Source organism: Hippoglossus stenolepis, chromosome 7 (genome assembly GCF_022539355.2).
Source record: "Hippoglossus stenolepis isolate QCI-W04-F060 chromosome 7, HSTE1.2, whole genome shotgun sequence".
Taxonomy (NCBI): domain Eukaryota; kingdom Metazoa; phylum Chordata; class Actinopteri; order Pleuronectiformes; family Pleuronectidae; genus Hippoglossus; species Hippoglossus stenolepis.
Window position 1 is genome coordinate 27,274,356 of NC_061489.1, and position 20,013 is coordinate 27,294,368.

Consider the following 20,013-nt stretch of genomic DNA (forward strand, 5'->3'; position numbering starts at 1 on the left):
AGACGACTCAGTTTTGTCACAGAATTTTTTCTGCTTTCATTTATTTTTCTCTTTATATTCAAACAGTTGATTCAGAGCAGAAATCTCAGAAATCTTAACAAATAAAACTTTACATAATTTTTCTTTGAAAATACTGTTTTATTTTCTTGTACTTACAGAGGAAACAGAAAGAACTGAATGTAAACTCATTATCATCTTTTTCTCTTTTAATGCTGAAGCTAAGATGTTGGAACATTTGAGGCCTTGAACACAGACAATAAATAAATAACTCCAGCAGATAATTAACTCTCAGAACTCAGGAATAAAATAATATAAAATAAATGTTTGTTAAAATGATGAGATTTTACTAAATATGAATTTATCCTGCAGTTTGTTTTTCCACCAGCAGGTGAAGTTAAAGGACAACAAGACGTCTTTAAATCCGAGTTTAAAGAAAATCAGTAAAGATATAAATGAGTGTGTGTCTGTTGTGGGGTGAGTTGTGCAGGTTCCTGTTCAGGTTCTTGTTCAGGTTCTTGTTCAGGTTCCTGTTCAGGTTCCTGTTCAGGTTCTGTGGTTCTTGTTCAGGTTCCTGTGCAGGTTTTCAGGTTCCTGTTCAGGTTCCGTGGGTTCTGTCGGTTCTTGGTTCTGTAGGTTCCTGTTCAGGTTCTTGTTCAGGTTCCTGTTCAGGTTCCTGTGCAGGTTCGTGTTCAGGTTCTTGTTCAGGTTCTTGTTCAGGTTCCTGTGCAGGTTCGTGTTGGGTTCTTGTTCAGGTTCCTGTTCAGGTTCTTGTTCGTTCCTGTTCTCCTTGTTCAGTTTTGTTCAGGTTCCTGTTCAGGTTCTTGTCAGGTTCGTGGTTGTTGCCTGTTCAGGTTCTGGTTCTGTCAGTCCTTGCGTTCTGTTCAGGTTCCTGTTCAGGTTCTTGTTCAGGTTCCTGTTCAGGTTCTTGTTCAGGTTCCTGTTCAGGTTCCTGTTCAGGTTCCTGTTCAGGTTCCTGTATGTTCTGTCAGTTCTTGTTCAGGTTCTGTTCAGGTTCTGAGGCGAGGTTCTTGTTCAGGTTCCTGTTCAGGTTCTTGTTCAGGTTCTGTTCAGGTTCCTGTTCAGGTTCTTGTTCAGGTTCCTGTAGGTTCTGTCAGGTCTTGTTCAGGTTCTTGTTCAGGTTCGTGTTCAGGCTGTGGACTCACTCTGCAGATGAAGCTGCAGTTATGAATGGAGGTCGGTGTTCAACAAAGTGGCACAATTTAATTTGTGTGTGTGGAGCTGTGTGGCAGCGATAGACTCTGTAATGAAACCTCTCAGCTTTAGCTGCTGTCTACTTGATATTCACCCAGAGAACGGAGCAGGGCAGCCATCGTGGAAACATGCAAATACACTGATCTCTTTAATACAAGCTTCACCCAATTGGACGGCGACTTTGACAAGCAGAACAAATGCCCTGCGAGCATCAACATGTGCAGGTCAGGAGGAGCTGATGGCCGAGGCAGACTCCACTTCCTTTATCCTCTTTTCAACGCCGCCAGTCACATTCTGCCTGTTCGCTTACTGTTAAATTAGTCGTCTCAGATTAGAGGCGGCTTAAGGAAGAAAAGTTTTCCCTGAGAAACTTGATGTATATTGAACATATGCAAAAACAAAGTGAGGGGAGAAAGTTTCTGGGGATTTTAAACTTTCTGTGCTCGTTTCACAGCAGAAATTAGAACCAGTTTCTTTTCTGAAATAAAAAGAATGTTTCAACTGGAGATGAATAAATCAAGTGACACAAACTTTATAATAAATATTTATATATAAATATGAAAATAACGAAGAACAGCGACTGTAAATAAAGACGACGACTCATCTTCACTTCCTCCAGAAATGAAGCTAAAATATCTTGGATTATAATAATAATATATATATATAATAAGACCAAAAAATACCTTTTAAGGTGGAAATGAAATTCTGCGTTTGTATGATTCATGTTCCAGGTTGAATCCTTTTCATTTCATCCTTGTTATAAAACCAACATCCTGGTATTTTATCTCAGTTTAAACACTCGTTTGACGCCTCATTCACACGTCACTCATTCTGCGTCCATCAGAAAGGAACTTCCTCCCTGAGAACCTGACCTGTCACATTCATCAGTTCAATCCCAACACGAAGGTGAAGACACAGACGATGACTTTCTATGTTGAGCTGCTGGTTTCTGTCGACTCTTCACATAAAAACACAGAATTGTTCATCATACAAATCTAGAATGAACCAGAATTTATTTACACAAAGTCTTTGAAACATTTATAAAACATTTTGTACAAAACAGTAGAAGATGATTAGTGTCAGACAGATTTTGACTTTTATATTTACAGTGGATCTGTCGTCATGTTCTGTTTCAGGTGAACTTTGTTCTTCAGTAAACTTTGGACCTACAGAAACAAAACAGAAGCACAAACAGTGTGAACTTTCCAGATGTAGCAGAAGAATCAAAGACTTGATCTGGACTTTGACCCACAGCAGAGATCTGAGCCTCTGGACGTGTTCACCTGGAGAAGGCGGATAAGGAGAGGAGCCCGAGCAGCAGCTCCAGGGCATAGAAGCAGAGCAGGACGGCGCCGAGGATGAACTCCAGCCGCAGAACGAAGGTCTGCAGCAGCAGGAAGTAAACGGCGAGCGCGCCGCAGGGCAGCAGGATGAAGAGCGACGCACACGAGGCCAGAGAGCGCTCACACAGGTTCCCCTTCCAACCTGGGCCGAGACACAGAGACACTCTGTCACATGACACATTGACCTGAACGCATGACGTCACACTGAGGTGGAACATGTGACCACATCATGGCCGCCAACATGGCCGAAGCAGGACTCGTGTGTTCAGGTGAGTATTACTAACATTTTACATAAACACTCTACACTACACTACACTACAGTGAAAAGGGCCGCGTGAGTTCAGACCATCCACAGAAAGTGAATCTGCAAATATTTTAATACAAAAAATATTGTATTCATTTATTTTTCATGCAAAGGTGCAAAATGTTTTCTGGTTCCAAATTCTCAGACGTTGGGATTTTTTTCATCAGTAACTGAAAATGTTCTGGATTCAAGGAAAACGACGTCACCATGAAACATGAGAAACTACATTTTTATATTTTAAAGACAAAGAGATTCATCAAATAACCGATTGAGTCAAATTAATCAATAATGAAAATAATCTTTAGTAAAAACGCTGCAGCTGTTTGATGAAAACCCATTTATCAGCCTGAACATTTAGAAGTGTCCACCAGGCGGCACCAAAGCAGCTGAAGAACCAAACAGGAACTTTTCAAATCAAACAGATTTACAAAGATCAACAATAAAAATATTAATCACCACGAAACAGAGTTTAGGTAATTACCAGACAGAAGTGTGTGTGTGTGTGTGTGTGTGTAGGTGTGTGTGTGTGTGTGTGTGTGTGTCTCACGCACCATAGAAGATCCTGAGTGTCTCCAGTCCGAGGAAGATGAGCAGCAGAACCACGTCCAGAACCAGGTTGTCAGACGGGTACGGGAGAGAAACACCTGCACAGAGACAGACAGACTCGTTATAGGATTTAATGTGTAATATCCCAGTTTGACCAGCAGATGCCTCCACATACATGACTCCACACAGAGCTGATGGTGACACAAACAGGTACAAACCTTTATAGATGAACATGAGAATCTCTGCCAGGTAGAAGGCTGCAAAGTACCAGGAGTTGAGGTAGAGGAGGATCTGCAGAGGAGTGGACGACAGCTGAGGACGAAGGAGTCAAGGAGCAAAGACACAGAGAGAGAGAGAAATGACTCAAAGGTATTTCAGTGGCCGTCAGAATAAGAGCTGTTTGAACCTTTTCTCATGTTGTTGTCATTTTCTTGAATTATAGTTGAACTGCAGAGTTTGTCACTGTACGCTCTGAACGTATCTTCTGTTATAAATAAAGTTAAGTTTAAAAAACAGCGAGTGCAAACAGCTTCACTTCCTCTTAAGATGTTATAAGAGGTCGAGGGTTAGTGGTTAGGAATAGTGTTTAGGGATGGTGGTTAGGGTTAGTGGTTAGGAAGGGAGAGATGTTTTTTGGCCGCAGCCCGGCTGAGCAGCAGTTTCCTGTGAAGGATACGATTGGTTGACTTCCTGCAGAGAAACGAGACAAAGAGCAGATTGATTCATCGTCAGCATCTTTAAAATCTGACGTAACACAACGTGGCAGAAGACAGGAAGCAGGGAAACAGGGAAATAAGACAGAACTCTGACTTCTTTGAAGATGGAGACGAAAACAATGGTTGGACAAGATGAACCATAGATTCAATATATTTGTCCAATAGTCTGATTATGATTCTCCTTCTAGCAAACACAGCTGAGGTTTGGTGAACTGTTCACTTCCTGTGCAGCTTGAACTGATTCATCTGCTGCTGAGAATAAAACATTCAGCTTAACACAGAAAAACCTTCATTGCTTCACCTGGAAGGTTTCCCCTTCAAAATATAAACTTTAAACTAGGACAGAAAATGTATCTTCAACCAAAACCACAACAGGTAGTAAAACTCACCGTGAGCTTCACTGTGAGGTGCCAGTTGTTGTCAAAGCTTTGTTTAACAGGTGATGTTATAATGGTTTGTCCTCCAGTGTTTAAACCTGCTGACTCCTCGTCCTGAGCTCATTTACACGAGGATTAGAAATCCTCAGAGCTGGATACTAAATGAAGTCAATCTAAGTTTTACTGTGAACATTCTTTAAGGTTTATTATTGAAGTTCCACTTTGAAGATTGTGTGTGTGAAACAGTATTTGTCTGTTTTTACTTCTTGACCAAGTATCTCTGGTAAAAAGAGATTTAAATCTCAATGGATAAGTAACAGAAGTAGAAACACTAGTAACACTTGTAGTAACTGAGACACTGAAGATTTCAAATCCTCCTGTAAACGAGCTCAGGACGAGGAGTCAGCTGATTTTAAAGATTTTTACCAACAAACCCTGGAAGACAAACAATTATAACATCACCTGTTAAATGTCATTTTACAGGTTACTGGCGTGGTAAAGGTGCAACACGAATATCAGGCGTAGTAGTATTGAGGTACTAGTACTAGTAGTATTAGCAGTAGTAGTACTAGTAGTAGTAGTAGTAGTAGTAGTAACAGCCGCAGAGCAGTGGCAGTTGTTATAATGTCGCAGAGATTTTAATAAGCTTTGATAATTAACTACATTAACTTAGATTGAACAGAATATGAACATTTATCGATGTGAACTGTTTAATGAACAGTGACGTGAGCGGGAGGTGGGTTTTATATATTATATATAGATATTATATATATTATATAAATCTTCACAATCTTTAACGTTAAACCGCTGATGAACACGTTAAAACAACAGTAACGTTGCGTAGCGACACGTTTGTTTATTAACGGAAGAACAGAAAGAGCGTTTCTTACCAGGCGCCATGTTGGATTGCCATGGAAACAGCAGCTTGCCGGAAGTGCTTCTTCTTCTCTGCCGGGTGAACCCGCGGTGAAGTTAACTTGCTGCCCCCTAGCGTTTGTTTATGATAAAGAGGTGAATCATTTTAAAACATCTGAAAAATCAGTTAGGTTGCGTTTATGTTTATATAAATAAGCAAAGATATTTAACACATTTGTTTTAGAAAAAACATTTTCTCAATCTTTCTGTCATGGATCAAAAATATAATACAGTAAAATCCTTGCTCAAAAAATAATAATAAACACATTCGCATAATTAATTAGAGAACAGACAATGCCCAAATTCAAGTTGAATAGATTTACTGGAAATGCTCTGCAGGATAAAGCTTGTGAATAATTCATTTGTATTTATGTTATTTATGTTATTATCGCTCTTCACTTATTTTTTAACATTTTATTCACAGAAACACAAAAAAAACAAAAAAACATGCAAACCATAGTTGAAGCTAAACTACATTACCCAGCATGCTCGTGCGGCGCGCTGATTGGCCGTCCTCGGCCCAGGGTTTACGTGGCATTGCGGGAAGCACGCATGCGCAGTGGGTCTGTGCCCGGTGTGAACATGGCGTCTGTCAGGATGAAGCCGTGCGTGTTGTCGGTTTTACTCCTCCACGTTTTCTCCGGCGTCGTGTCCTCGCTGTATTTCCACATCGGGGAGACGGAGAAGAAATGTTTCATCGAGGAGATTCCGGACGAGACGATGATCATCGGTGAGTCACCGCCGATGCTAACCGCTAATGCTAGCTCTCCAACTTTAGCTAATCGGCTAACTGCAGCTAAAGTCCGCTCGCGTGCTCAAACAGGTTTAAAACGTGTTTCACAGTTTCAACAAAGGACGAAGAGTCTCCGGAGCAAAGAGTTTAAACTCCCGAGCTCCGTCTCAGAGTCTAGATGGAGAAGAAGCAGCTGAACTTTAACAAACTTCCTGTTTGTCACTAACAAACCTGACTATTCACACTATTTTCTCTTCTCTGCTAAATGCAACCTGACCAAAGTAACTATGAGAAGAGTAATCCACTACTTGTACCTGGAATGACTACTTCCATGTGTCTGCCATCTTAGCAGCTGCCACCTGATGTCATTCATCAGTTGATTGACAGATGGTTATTCAGTTTGTCATTCATCAAACTGAAATGATGTAAACGTGCTGGGTTTGGGTCACTGGTCTTTAAAAACCATGAAGGATCATGAGTTTATTCACTGAGACGACTGGGAACCATTTTGATTTCAGATGAGTTGTGTAAGTAGAGGAAGTGTTTGTGTCTCTGCAGGAAACTACCGCACCCAGCTGTACGACAAGCAGCGGGAGGAGTACCTGCCGGCCACTCAGGGTCTGGGCATGTTCGTGGAAGTCAAGGATCCTGATGACAAGGTGAGGACAGAACTCAACGTTCACGTCCAGCAGCTGTTGGTTTGTGCAGGAGTCTCACTGTCCTGTTTCCTGCAGGTGATTCTGTCCCGTCAGTACGGCTCCGAGGGGAGATTCACCTTCACGTCGCACACGCCAGGAGAACATCAGATCTGTCTGCACTCCAACTCCTCCAAGTTCTCCCTGTTCGCTGGAGGCCTGTTGGTGAGAAGCTGTTTCATGTGATCTGTTAGTTCTGGGATTAAAGAACTTTGTCCTGTCGTCATCACCTACGTGGGCGGAGTCTACCTGTACTTGTAGACGCGTCTGACGTGGGCGTGTTGTGTTAAACCTTCTGTGTTGTGTTGCAGAGGGTTCACCTGGACATCCAGGTGGGCGAGCACGCCAACAACTACGCTGAGATCGCCGCCAAAGACAAACTGACGGAGCTGCAGCTGAGAGTGCGGCAGCTGGTGGAGCAGGTGGACCAGATCCAGAAGGAGCAGAACTATCAGAGGGTCAGTCTGTGTTTCACTGACTGTTAGAGGAGTCCAACTAATGTAGCTGAGGCCCCGCCCACACGGACACATTTTAACATGACCTTCGTCCAAACCTGAAAACACACGTCACATGACCGTTCACCTCCACTGGTCATGTGATGTAGCAGGAAGTAGAATGTCTCTGCAGTAGGAGGAGCAGTGAAGGTGAAGAGTCAGAGGAGTCAGAGCGACGAGGTGGAACTGTAACTGACAGGAAGTGTTAGCTTTGTGTTCACCGCTGGTAGTCGAGTCATGTGACTGATAAGAACCAATCAGGAAGAGAACGTGGGCGTCTCACTTTCTGTTCGTCCAGACATAAACACGCCCCCGGAGTTTTCAAATGTATTCAAATGCTTTACTGTTAGTTTTCACGTAGCTGGAACAAAGTCACTCTGAGCTTTGCTGTGGTAACTTCACTGCTCGTATGATCTGAGTGTGTCGCTGAGCGCCCCCTGCTGTCTGTGTGTCCCCTCTCAGTACCGGGAGGAGCGTTTCCGTCTCACCAGCGAGAGCACCAACCAGCGAGTCCTGTGGTGGTCCATCGTCCAGACCCTCATCCTGGTCGCCATCGGCATCTGGCAGATGAGACACCTCAAGAGCTTCTTCGAGGCCAAGAAGCTGGTGTAACCCCTCTGTGTGTGTCTGTGTGTGAGTGTGTGTGTCAGAGAGTGTGTGTGTGTGTCTGTGTGAGAGTGAGAGTGTGTGTGTGTGGTCTCTACTGATGAATTACTGAGCGGCGGCGGCGGCTGCTGTCGGGAGGAAAAACTGCTGAGGAGATGTGACACATGAGAATCCAGCAGCACAATTTGGCTTGAAAACAACATTTTCATCATCATCATTATTATTGTTGTTGTTAATGTTCTTGTTTCCTCACACACTGTTTGTAACGAGCCCTTCACGTTTGCAGCAGACGATCAGGTGTCAGATACGTTTGATTTCTTTAATTTAAGTTCAGCAGTAGGACAAATTAGTCTGCGTCAGTCGGGAAGTTAAAACCGTGTGTTTCACAGTTCTGCAATTTTCTTTTATTATTATTGTAAATTGTCCCTTTTTCTTTGGTGTTACTTACTCAAAGTACTTGACGTGTTACTGGCCACTAGAGTTTATATGAACTTTCACTTTGAAACTGTTGATTGACTCCTTGGTCCCTGAGTGACGGCTGGAACTAGAATCTGGATTCATCTGTAGAAGAGTTGGACAGGTTTTTGTTTTTGTATCTTCACCGGATCAGATGATTTCATAAACTAAATAAAATGAGGTGAAATGTTGAAGCTCACGATTTTGTTGATTAAGATGAATATGATAGAAAGTCTTGTTTAACTCTGCATACAAAGAGATTAGAAGCGGTGTGAAATATACTTGATGTTAATGATTTGTTCACAGTTTATATTAGCAGGATTAAAACGTGATCATCAGGCAGCAGATCAGGGATGAATCAGAACTGTTTAACTTAAAAAAATATATTGATTTAAAAGTTCAGATTTTGCAGTTTAAACTAAAAACAGATCAACTCATTAAAAGTATTGTTTGAAGCACAAATGCTGAATATTTGATGGTTAAATCTCCTCAAATTTATGGATTTGATTGTTTTCTCCGTTACACACTTAAATAACAAACCCCTGACGTAACCTTCTGCTGTCGGACATCGTGATCGGTGTTCGTTAACCTGAAGTGAAGTTTTTCTGATAAATCTGAGAAAGATTTGCTCAGATTATCAGACACATCCTCTTAATAAATGTCTTCAGACCGTTTTCGCTCCAGTGCTAACATCAGACTTCGTGTTCGTTCAGCAGCTCAGGTTGATTCACAGTTTGATGTTTGAGGATCTGGGACATCTTTTACAGTGTGAGACGCTGGTTAAATCCCGTGATCATGATGCAGTAAACTCTGGATCAGGTGAAGATGCTCCCGGTTCAGCAGGCGGAGGTGTTTTTAGTGTTTTATTCTTTCAGCCTGACTCAGTGATATTCTACCAAAACCTTTTTTCTGTTTGTTACTTTGTTCAACTGAGTGAATCTACATTTTGTACAGTGTCCAGAGTGAATGTACCTTTCTGTTCATCTGAGTCTGGTGTTTAAATTATTATCTGAATAATTGGGCTCGTTAAGACGTCCGTTCTTCCTGTCAGAGGAACATTGTCTCCATATTTTTATCAGATGGTTTATTTGTTGACTTATTGTCGACCAACAAGGTTTAGAAATTCCACACGCTGTTTCTCCTGTATTAAGTCAGCTCAGTTTCCATATTAATTTTAATGATATATATATCTCGTATCTGAGTCCATCACCAGCTCAGACGACCTTTTCTCACTTCAGCTGCAGAAAGACAGAAATATAAATCATGAAATTAAACCACTTCAAGTTCTCAGACTCTTCACTGAGCAGAATCCTCAAAGTCCTGAGGCTCCGAACGCTTGGCGACAAGTTTGTTCAGTGAAACTGTTTCTGAGGAACAAGTGAAAACGTTTCTCTTCCTCCTCAGTTTTCTCTTCATGTTGTTTTGTTCTCTGGTGGTTTGTGTTAAACAGGTGAATGTTGCTGGAACGATTTTTTAGATTTTGAATCAGCGGTGAAAAGGGGCATGAATTAATTTTATTTTCAGAGATTCTGTCCGTGTGAAATCAGTCGGAAAAGTTGCACTCGAAATAAAGTTTGTCAAATTTGGTTTAATTGATGCTGTTTCTTTTGATTCTTTTAAAAAGCATGAAAAAATTAAGTCAGATTTCAGGCTCTAATTACTTTGTGATTAAATAAAACATTTGTAATAAATAAGTTTGTGTGAAAAACTGATGGAAAATGTATTTGGTTTCCTTGAGTGAAGTTAAAACTTCTGATAATTTTCATTTAGTTTAATGAAGACATTTTCAGATTCTCCTGTAACAGCACAACATTTTTATTATATTCATAATTTATTAATGTGATGTCAATGTAAAAAAATATTTGTATTTTGTAGCTGTTTCAATTTCAGTGTCAAAATTCCAAGAAAGATATTGAGGTTATTATTATTACAATAATCAAATACCCACTGCAATGATTTCATTTGTATTTGAATAAAAATACTATTTGCAGAATTTGACATTCACCTGAATTATAATGAGATTTAAAAGCAGTGGGAGATGATTCAGATCTAATCTCAGCAGATTAAGATTCAATTATCAAAACGTTTTTCAGTTATCAGATAATTTACTGATCAGTCATATGAATATTTTATAAACTGTTTTGTTTTTCAGCCATTTACACTAAATCGTGTTTCATATGTTATGTGTGTAAAAGTGTAAATTGTAAAGTGACTAAACTGAAAATAGTTTTTTAACTTAAAAAATAATTCAATTATAACACATAATAAATTAAATAAATGACACACAAATTAAATCTGTTTTTTCACATTAAGTTATCAAGTATGTTAAGCTGGCAAATATATTTCACTGTATTTGTGTAAATGCAGTAAAAGTTAAATACTTCTCTAAAATGTGAAGTAGAAACAGAAAGTGTCTTTGAATATAAATACTAAAGTACAGAAGTACATGGCAGATTTTAAAGTACAGTATTTATGTATTATAATATTATAATAGATTTATTAAAGAACACGTCAGCAGTGTTTGTGTTGTACTGTCCCTTTAATTAAAAACATGGTAGGAACTATTAAAACCAATAACCATCGTTCCCCTCCGGACTCCTCTTCAGGTGGCACCGTATTACAAATGGCTGATTGTTTTTCTATCGTTTGAAATAATCGTTAAATGTTTCCGTGTCGTGTTTCCGCTTCTCTTCCGCTCCCGGTCCCTTCTCACGGTCACTCCTCACCGGGCCCCGGCGGAGAGACGGTGCCGGTAGAATCCAGGTGCGAGCCGGAGATGTTCGGACCCGGAGCGGCGGCGGTGTGACCCGCTACGTGCTACGTGTCCGGTGAGGAAGACCCCGACCCCCCCAACATGGATCCTCACGCACTCCAGCGCTAAACTCCACCAGCTCGGGTTCAGGGCTGCGGGGACGAGCCGCGTCGTTAGCCGGGAGAGAGCACCGGGCCCGGTCCGGACCATGGAGCCCTGACAACCGCTGGAGGAACCGGAGAGGGAGCCCCGAGCCCCGCGGAGCTGCTGTCGGTGTGTCGGTGTCTGAGCCACCGGGAGAAAACATGATGTATTCATCCAGAAGGAAACCGGTGCTGTACTTCAGAGAGGAGAGGAGGTGGGTTCTCTGTCTGTGGTTCTCTGTCTGTGGTTCAGAGAGGAGAGGAGGTGGGTTCTCTGTCTGTGGTTCTCTGTCTGTGGTTCTCTGTCTGTGGTTCAGAGAGGAGAGGAGGTGGGTTCTGTCTGTGGTTCTCTGTCTGTGGTTCTCTGTCTGTGGTTCAGAGAGGAGAGGAGGTGGGTTCCTGTCTGTGGTTCTCTGTCTGTGGTTCTCTGTCTGTGGTTCTCTGTCTGTGGTTCAGAGAGGAGAGGACGTGGGTTCTCTGTCTGTGGTTCTCTGTCTGTACTTCAGAGAGGAGAGGAGGTGGGTTCCTGTCTGTGGTTCTCTGTCTGTGGTTCTCTGTCTGTACTTCAGAGAGGAGAGGAGGTGGGTTCTCTGTCTGTGGTTCTTTGTCTGTACTTCAGAGAGGAGAGGAGGTGGGTTCCCTGTCTGTGGTTCTCTGTCTGTACTTCAGAGAGGAGAGGAGGTGGGTTCTCTGTCTGTGGTTCTCTGTCTGTCTTGTGGTTCTCTGTCTGTACTTCAGAGAGGAGAGGAGGTGGGTTCTCTGTCTGTGGTTCTCTGTCTGTGGTTCAGAGAGGAGAGGAGGTGGGTTCTCTGTCTGTGGTTCTCTGTCTGTGGTTCTCTGTCTGTGGTTCAGAGAGGAGAGGAGGGGGGTTCTCTGTCTGTGGTTCTCTGTCTGTGGTTCAGAGAGGGGGTTCTCTGTCTGTGGTTCTCTGTCTGTGGTTCAGAGAGGAGAGGAGGTGGGTTCTCTGTCTGTGGTTCTCTGTCTGTGGTTCTCTGTCTGTGCTTCAGAGAGGAGAGGAGGTGGGTTCCCTGTCTGTGGTTCTCTGTCTGTGGTTCTCTGTCTGTACTTCAGAGAGGAGAGGAGGTGGGTTCTCTGTCTGTGGTTCTCTGTCTGTACTTCAGAGAGGAGAGGAGGTGGGTTCTCTGTCTGTGGTTCTCTGTCTGTGGTTCAGAGAGGAGAGGAGGTGGGTTCTCTGTCTGTGGTTCTCTGTCTGTGGTTCTCTGTCTGTACTTCAGAGAGGAGAGGAGGTGGGTTCTCTGTCTGTGGTTCTCTGTCTGTGGTTCTCTGTCTGTACTTCAGAGAGGAGAGGAGGTGGGTTCTCTGTCTGTGGTTCTCTGTCTGTGCTTCAGAGAGGAGAGGAGGTGGGTTCCCTGTCTGTGGTTCTCTGTCTGTGGTTCTCTGTCTGTACTTCAGAGAGGAGAGGAGGTGGGTTCTCTGTCTGTGGTTCTCTGTCTGTGGTTCAGAGAGGAGAGGAGGTGGGTTCTCTGTCTGTGGTTCTCTGTCTGTACTTCAGAGAGGAGAGGAGGTGGGTTCTCTGTCTGTGGTTCTCTGTCTGTGGTTCTCTGTCTGTGGTTCAGAGAGGAGAGGAGGTGGGTTCTCTGTCTGTGGTTCTCTGTCTGTGGTTCAGAGAGGAGAGGAGGTGGGTTCTCTGTCTGTGGTTCTCTGTCTGTGGTTCTCTGTCTGTACTTCAGAGAGGAGAGGAGGTGGGTTCTCTGTCTGTGGTTCTCTGTCTGTGGTTCTCTGTCTGTACTACAGAGAGGAGAGGAGGTGGGTTCTCTGTCTGTGGTTCTCTGTCTGTGGTTCTCTGTCTGTACTTCAGAGAGGAGAGGAGGTGGGTTCTCTGTCTGTGGTTCTCTGTCTGTACTTCAGAGAGGAGAGGAGGTGGGTTCTCTGTCTGTGGTTCTCTGTCTGTGGTTCTCTGTCTGTAGTTCAGAGAGGAGAGGAGGTGGGTTCTCTGTCTGTGGTTCTCTGTCTGTACTTCAGAGAGGAGAGGAGGTGGGTTCTCTGTCTGTGGTTCTCTGTCTGTACTTCAGAGAGGAGAGGGGGTGGGTTCTCTGTCTGTGGTTCTCTGACTGAGGTTCTCTGTCTGTGGTTCTGTCTGTGGTTCTCTGTCTGTACTTCAGAGAGGAGAGGAGGTGGGTTCTCTGTCTGTGGTTCTCTGTCTGTGGTTCAGAGAGGAGAGGAGGTGGGTTCTCTGTCTGTGGTTCTCTGTCTGAGGTTCTCTGTCTGTGGTTCTCTGTCTGTGGTTCTCTGTCTGTACTTCAGAGAGGAGAGGAGGTGGGTTCTCTGTCTGTGGTTCTCTGTCTGTGGTTCTCTGTCTGTGGTTCAGAGAGGAGAGGAGGTGGGTTCCATTTATCCACCAGGTCACAATGTGTCTACTGTAAAGAAGTGACACGTGTGGAGTTTCTTATCGAGAACACAAAAACCTACTGTGGTTCTCTCCCTGAGGTTCTCTCCTGTGGTTCTGTACCTGAGGTTCTATATCTGTGGTTCTCTGACTGTGGTCCTCTCCTGTGGTCCTCTCCCTGTGGTTCTCTCCTGTGGTTCTGTACCTGAGGTTCTATATCTGTGGTTCTCTACCTGAGGTTCTCTCTCTGTGGTTCTCTCCTGAGGTTCTCTACCTGAGGTTCTCTACCTGAGGTTCTCTCTCTGTGGTTCTCTCCTGAGGTTCTCTACCCGAGTTCTCTGACTGTGGTTCTCTCCTGTGGTTCTCTCCCTGTGGTTCTCTCCTGTGGTTCTGTACCTGAGGTTCTATATCTGTGGTTCTCTGACTGTGGTCCTCTCCCTGTGGTCCTCTCCCTGTGGTTCTCTCCCTGTGGTTCTGTACCTGAGGTTCTATATCTGTGGTTCTCTACCTGAGGTTCTCTCTCTGTGGTTCTCTCCCTGAGGTTCTCTACCTGAGGTTCTCTACCTGAGGTTCTCTCCCTGTGGTTCTGTACCTGAGGTTCTATATCTGTGGTTCTCTGACTGTGGTCCTCTACCTGTGGTTCTCTCCCTGTGGTTCTCTCCCTGTGGTTCTCTCCCTGTGGTTCTCTACCTGAGGTTCTATATCTGTGGTTCTCTCACTGTGGTTCTCTCCCTGTGGTTCTCTCCCTGTGGTTCTCTCCCTGTGGTTCTCTCCCTGTGGTTCTCTCCCTGTGGTTCTATATCTGTGGTTCTCTACCTGAGGTTCTCTCTCTGTGGTTCTCTCCCTGAGGTTCTCTCCCTGTGGTTCTCTCCCGTGGTTCTCTCCCTGTGGTCCTGTACCTGAGGTTCTCTCCCTGTGGTTCTGTACCTGAGGTTCTATATCTGTGGTTCTCTCCTGTGGTTCTATACCTGTGGTTCTATACCTGAGGATATCTCTCTGAGGTTCTCTCTCTGAGGTTCTCTCTCTGTGGTTCTCTCCCTGAGGTTCTCTCCCTGTGGTTCTCTCCCTGTGGTTCTCTACCTGTGGTTCTCTCTCTGTGGTTCTCTACCTGAGGTTCTCTGACTGTGGTTCTCTGTCTGTGGTTCTCTCTCTGTGGTTCTCTCCTGTGGTTCTCTCACTGTGGTTCTCTGACTGTGGTTCTCTCCTGTGGTTCTCTCCCTGAGGTTCTCTCCCTGAGGTTCTCTCCCTGTGGTTCAGAGGTTCTTACAAAGATCCTGAAGTTCCATCTCATCTGTCCGACTCAGTTTTGTGTGAAATGATCAGAAATCCTGTTTAACATGTTTAAAGCTGAATCGACTGAATTGAGTCCGTTTGTGTGTCTGCAGATGAGCTGATGTTCTTCAGGTCTGTGGTGGATCATGTGTGTTCTGTTCTTCAGGTTCCTGTCTGCAGATGAGCTGATGTTCTTCAGGTCTGTGGTGGATCATGTGTGTTCTGTTCTTCAGGTTCCTGTCGGGCAGATGCACCATCTACAAGCTGTTCGGCCTCTGCATGGTGCTGGTGCTGGTGTCTCTGCTGTGGCTGCAGCTCAGCTGTTCAGGGGACATGTCCCCCCCGATGCACGACGACCGACGCCTCACCCACCAGCAGCCGCCGGCGCCGCCCTGCCCCGTGGACAGTCGGGCGTCTGCAGTGGACGACCTCTCCTGGGGTCCTCACAAGCTGGCCCTGATCATCCCCTTCAGAGAGCGCTTCGAGGAGCTGCTGGTGTTCGTTCCCTTCATGCACACGTTCCTCAACAAGAAGAAGATCCGCCACAAGTTCATCATCATCAACCAGGTGGATCACTACAGGTGAGAAGAACCACGACCTCAATCCAGATGAAGGTTTATCTTCACGTGAGGAACGCCTGTAAACACATGTCACATGTTCACGTACACGGTGTCACACATGTCACATGTTCACGTGTGCAGAGGTTAAAGGTCCCAGTGTTTTGAAGGTTCAACCGAGCGTCGCTCATCAACGTGGGCTTCCTGGAGAGCGGGAACGACACGGACTACCTGGCGATGCACGACGTGGACCTGCTGCCCCTGAACGACGCTCTGGACTACGGGTTCCCCGAGGGCGGCCCCTTCCACGTGGCCTCGCCCGAGCTGCACCCGCTGTACCACTACAAGACGTACGTGGGGGGGATCCTGCTGCTCACCAAGAAGCATTACCACATGGTACGGAGCTGCTCCACACTTCCTTTTACTTTGCTACTGCAGGAGCGGTGATGGTCATACGGTTAGAAGGACCTCCATTTATTATAGTGATTCATATATATTTATTTAATATATAAATGGAAACCATGGAAACACCGAGTTCAGGTTTATCGGAATCTGGTGGAAAGGTTGTTCTTGGCTCAGACGTTGTGATGTAATGATGTAGTTCCTCCCCCAGGTGGCGCTGTGTAGCTGTATTAACCCTGTTGTGTGTTTCCCAGTGTAATGGGATGTCAAACCGGTTCTGGGGTTGGGGCCGAGAAGACGACGAGTTCTACAGGAGACTGAAGAAAGCTGAGCTGCAGGTAAAGAACAATGAGACAGAAGTCCTGTGAACTGGTCCCATGAGACAAATGTCCCTTCATCAGAGACTCGTTGTTATTTCATCATCAGCCTCAACATGAGATTCACTGGTTACAGCAGCAGTTTGTTATGTACATGATGAACTACACACAGGAAGGTTACACTACATGTGTATATGCAGATGTTAATATATATCTACATAGACTGATGTAAATATATACGCAGGTATAGAATCCAGTACATCATGAATATATCATTTCACTATGAGCTACATGTTCACAGAATATTAACATTGATATGTTTTAAAGATGAAATGTATAAGTAATGTGAATAATGATTAATCTTATGTAAATGTAATAATTATAAGTGAGTCGAAGGGAAAATGTAGAATGAGGTGAAGAAAATGGTGAAATTATTATAATCACCTAAGTTTCAAACATTCTGCACAAAGAAGAAAACCAGATGTTTTATATGATTCATTATATTCTGTTAAATCAGAGATATTATAATTTTTTGAGGAGAAATAAATCTTAAATATTTCCAGTTTAAATGAGTTGAGGTTTGAATCCTTGGTTTGTTTGTATGACTCACTCTGATCAGTGTTAGGAAACGTGCTGTGCTTCCTCTCCAGCTGTTCAGACCCAGTGGAATCACGACAGGATATAAAACCTTCCTCCACATCCACGACCCGGCCTGGAGGAAGAGGGACCAGAAGAGGGTCGCTGCTCAGAAGCAGGTACAGACCTTCACCCTTCAGCCTTTTATACAAATCCTCAACTCGGCCTCGGTTCATTAGTATCGACGTCATTTTCAAGTTTGTGTATTTAAACTGCAAAATGTGTAAAACTACGTAGTTCAACAAACCTGTGACATACACAAGTTATTTAATTTAAACTCCGTGCACAGAGGAGAAAACGTTCTCTGCAGATCAGTCACATTAAAATAAAACTCCTTTAAAGACCAAGACGTGTTCTGAGGATGGAGTTCTGCTGCAGGTTCAGTTCTGACCTGGACCCTTTGCAGCGCTGGTTTCCAACGCTCCTCCCACTTTGATTCTGTCCTGTCAGTTAAGGCTGAAGTCCCCAAAATATCCTAAACAAATAAACGTGTTGATGAAAATGCAGCTTTGCTCTTCAGTCTTGATGAATATCAGGTTTTTATCAGAAGATCTCAGGATAAAAGCTCAGGACGGATTTAGAAGCTCAGCCAAGTTTCGTAAACAGCAAAACTTTAAAATCAATTCTGAAACACACAGCAGCCGCTGAGCTAAGATGGAGGAGATGTTATCAGGTTCATGTGATGAAGAGTCTTGCAGCTGCACTTTGAACATCCTGAAGTCACCAGTCGTGTTTTATTAAGTCACATAAACATAATTACAATTGTCTTGTAAAGATGAAATAATCTTAATCCCTAAATCATCCACAGCAAAAAGTATCTGATCAGTGAGAACAAGAATAAAAACTTTGATGTCAACACTTGAACAAGCCCATTTAAATCCAGATGTGTCCCCCCCTCCCTGTAGGAGCAGTTTAAGGTGGACCCGGAGGGGGGGCTGACCAACCTGCGTTACCAGGTGGAGTCCAGACAGGAGCTGACCATCAGCGGGGCGCCGTGCACCGTCATCAGCACCAAGCTGGAGTGTGACCAGGACAAGACGCCGTGGTGCCTGCTGCTGTAGACGAGCACGTGGGTCAGTTGTGACGCGGGTTCGAGCCCCGACTGGAATCTCTTCCTGGTTTTAACTGGGATCCTGTTTTCCTGATGATCTGCAGCTGGATTATCTTCAGTGACACCAACAGACTTATTTAACTTTGATTCATTTCCACATTGAACTGAAACAAGCAGCTGAAGTTTAATAATCTGAGGATTAAACCAACGAGCGTCTAACTTGTGTTAGAATCCGTCTGGTTCAGACGTGAAGGATTCAAACGTCCTGATGGCGACTTCCTTCCTGTCAAACTGCTCAGTCCAGTAACGGACCATTAACACTTCTCACCATGACGACATGAACAAACGCACTTCCTGTCTGACCTCAAACCTCAGCGGACGCACACCGACTGTTACACCGTGCTGATCTGACTCAAACTGGACGAGCGGGAGCGAACCCCCCCCGCTGGTTGTCTCTTCTGGTACCTGCTGGTACGACGTGAACCTGAAGTCTGTTTTCTTACTGTGGGCCTGTGCAAACGAAACGACCTCCAGCGACGCACGTTTCTCCAGATCTCAACCACATCTGGACAAAGTGCATCGAACTGTAACACCACAGGGTTTCTTTTAGCTTTTTAAATCTGAGAATGGTCGAATGTCTGACTACTAACCTCCACAGTGTTTGATTTTCCCACTGACACTGTTGAAACTAGTTTTTATTGTTGATGAGGAAAGTGTTTGTATTTCATTTTCACAGTATGTTCTTTTTTTAGACTCAGAGAATTCACCAAAGGAAAAATAGACTTTACTTTACAATCAGGATTTCTGTCTCATAATCAAAACCTGGTATTGAATAGTTTCATTTTCCAATAATTACAAGAAATGATGAGCTATGAACTCATAACTACGAGAAAACTCCTGAGTTTATTCTCCTTGATAAACACAGAGAGTTTCTTCAAAGTTAACTGAGCCACACTGTCCCAGTTTTAAACTCATCACTGTTGCCATGGTTACGCCTGTTGTCCACGCTACCCTGGAGTTTGAGACTTGTAAACGCTGCTGGTCTCGTTTTAGATTGAAAACTCTGGGGTTGTGTTTTAGTCTCTTCCTGATTCACCAGAGTTGTTAACACCAGCCTCCGTCATTTAGATAAATCTCAGTGTTTTCAGTTTAACTCTGTTCTGTCTTCAGTCTGGTTTTTAGTTTAGTTTTTCACTGTCTTCTTCCCTGCTGTTGTCATGTGCTGGTCAGCCTCCAGGGGGCGCCATGGAGTTTTAAAGGCTATGTATTTAGATGTATTTAGATGTCGTACAGATTTTGTTTTACACAGATGACGGTGCCATTTATTTGTACAGTATTCAGTATTTATATACAAGAACAACAAGAAGCAATTGTGTGGTTGTGTCTTTTTCTTTGTTTTCATATTATTTTTCATGTTGGAAAATTCTTCCTCTGTCAAAAAGTTCAGTTTTCTACTAGTTACAACAAGGAGGAGAACTCTGAGACATGTTCTCACATGTGGGGAACATGTGGGGAACATGTGGGGAACACGTCAGGAACACGTCTGACTTCATGTCTCCTTCCAACACTGTTCCCTCTCTAAATCCTTGATTGTTCCCATGAAGCAGCTGAAGACGAGTTCACAGCCTGGAATCACCTCCTCTTACACATGTGGTCGTCGCTGAGCTTCTCCACGGCTCCTCCACGGCTCCTCCACATACATGTCACCTCCTCTTCGCTCCTCATTTGCATGTCGTGTTGTTGCCGGTGTGACTTCTAACACCACGTGTGAGTCAGCAGCAGGAGGAGTGCAGGTAAACACAGGTGAAGGAGTGATGGATCAGAGGTTAGCGGAGCCGTTAGCCTGTGATCCTGCTAATGAGCCTCAGTGGATCTGCTCATCAGAAGAAGAAGAGTTGACCCGACCTCTTCTTCACACTCTGTTCTCTCTCTGTGTTAATGATCACGTGCAGCTGCATTTCATTTAAACTGAACGCTTCATCGTTGGGATAAAGGATTTATAAACTGAAAATAATGTGTTTATTCATGTTTAACTCATCATTAGGGCCCGAGCACCTCGGCTGGGAGGCCCTGTGGTATTCATAAGGATTTTTATTTCCCTTTTGGGCTTTTTCAGGCCTAGACGCTCAAATTCATACC

The 20,013-nt window shown here is 44.0% G+C and overlaps 3 protein-coding genes across 5 annotated transcripts; 2 read left to right on the forward strand and 1 right to left on the reverse strand.

Moving 5' to 3' along the window:
- Positions 1 to 2,208: 2,208 nt before the first annotated feature.
- tmem216 (transmembrane protein 216) lies at positions 2,209 to 5,439 on the reverse strand. Of its 2 annotated transcripts, none has more exons than XM_035161411.2 (6): positions 5,389 to 5,439; positions 4,082 to 4,095; positions 3,624 to 3,717; positions 3,411 to 3,503; positions 2,496 to 2,697; positions 2,209 to 2,378 (listed from the first exon to the last, which is right to left on the reverse strand). In XM_035161411.2, exons 1-6 carry the CDS (start codon positions 5,396 to 5,398, stop codon positions 2,363 to 2,365), a joined length of 429 nt encoding a protein of 142 aa, XP_035017302.1. In that variant the 5' UTR covers positions 5,399 to 5,439; the 3' UTR covers positions 2,209 to 2,362. The 2 variants fall into 2 exon arrangements, with proteins under 2 accessions (XP_035017302.1, XP_035017303.1); XM_035161412.2 differs by lacking the exon at positions 5,389 to 5,439 and adding an exon at positions 4,511 to 4,842.
- Positions 5,440 to 5,955: 516 nt separating this feature from the next.
- tmed9 (transmembrane p24 trafficking protein 9) lies at positions 5,956 to 9,989 on the forward strand. The gene is made up of 5 exons (XM_035161410.2): positions 5,956 to 6,143; positions 6,705 to 6,805; positions 6,881 to 7,006; positions 7,153 to 7,299; positions 7,798 to 9,989. The coding sequence occupies exons 1-5, from the start codon at positions 5,966 to 5,968 to the stop codon at positions 7,945 to 7,947; spliced, it is 702 nt and encodes a 233-aa protein (XP_035017301.1). The 5' UTR covers positions 5,956 to 5,965; the 3' UTR covers positions 7,948 to 9,989.
- A 982-nt stretch (positions 9,990 to 10,971) lies between these two features.
- Positions 10,972 to 19,244, forward strand: b4galt7 (xylosylprotein beta 1,4-galactosyltransferase, polypeptide 7 (galactosyltransferase I)). 2 transcript variants are annotated; one of them, XM_035162245.2, is made up of 6 exons: positions 10,972 to 11,507; positions 15,145 to 15,492; positions 15,639 to 15,864; positions 16,125 to 16,208; positions 16,838 to 16,942; positions 17,735 to 19,244. In XM_035162245.2, exons 1-6 carry the CDS (start codon positions 11,455 to 11,457, stop codon positions 17,882 to 17,884), a joined length of 966 nt encoding a protein of 321 aa, XP_035018136.1. In that variant the 5' UTR covers positions 10,972 to 11,454; the 3' UTR covers positions 17,885 to 19,244. The 2 variants fall into 2 exon arrangements, with proteins under 2 accessions (XP_035018136.1, XP_035018134.1); XM_035162243.2 differs by having other exon boundaries at positions 10,973 to 11,507; positions 17,729 to 19,244.
- The last annotated feature ends 769 nt before the right edge of the window (positions 19,245 to 20,013 follow it).

Bases quoted from the DNA above. Each gene is read 5' to 3' on its own strand.
- tmed9 (XM_035161410.2), top strand. From the start codon at position 5,966: ATGCGCAGTGGGTCTGTGCCCGGTGTGAACATGGCGTCTGTCAGGATG. The intron at 6,144-6,704 runs GTGAGTCACCGC...GTGTCTCTGCAG, and splicing joins GGACGAGACGATGATCATCG to GAAACTACCGCACCCAGCTG. The intron at 7,300-7,797 runs GTCAGTCTGTGT...GTCCCCTCTCAG, and splicing joins AGGAGCAGAACTATCAGAGG to TACCGGGAGGAGCGTTTCCG.
- b4galt7 (XM_035162243.2), top strand. From the start codon at position 11,455: ATGATGTATTCATCCAGAAGGAAACCGGTGCTGTACTTCAGAGAGGAG. The intron at 11,508-15,144 runs GTGGGTTCTCTG...TCTGTTCTTCAG, and splicing joins TACTTCAGAGAGGAGAGGAG to GTTCCTGTCGGGCAGATGCA. The intron at 16,943-17,728 runs GTACAGACCTTC...CCCTCCCTGTAG, and splicing joins GGGTCGCTGCTCAGAAGCAG to GAGCAGTTTAAGGTGGACCC.
- tmem216 (XM_035161411.2), bottom strand. The intron at 3,504-3,623 runs GTTTGTACCTGT...GTCTCTGTGCAG, and splicing joins TCTCATGTTCATCTATAAAG to GTGTTTCTCTCCCGTACCCG. The intron at 2,698-3,410 runs GTGCGTGAGACA...GTCTCGGCCCAG, and splicing joins GACACTCAGGATCTTCTATG to GTTGGAAGGGGAACCTGTGT.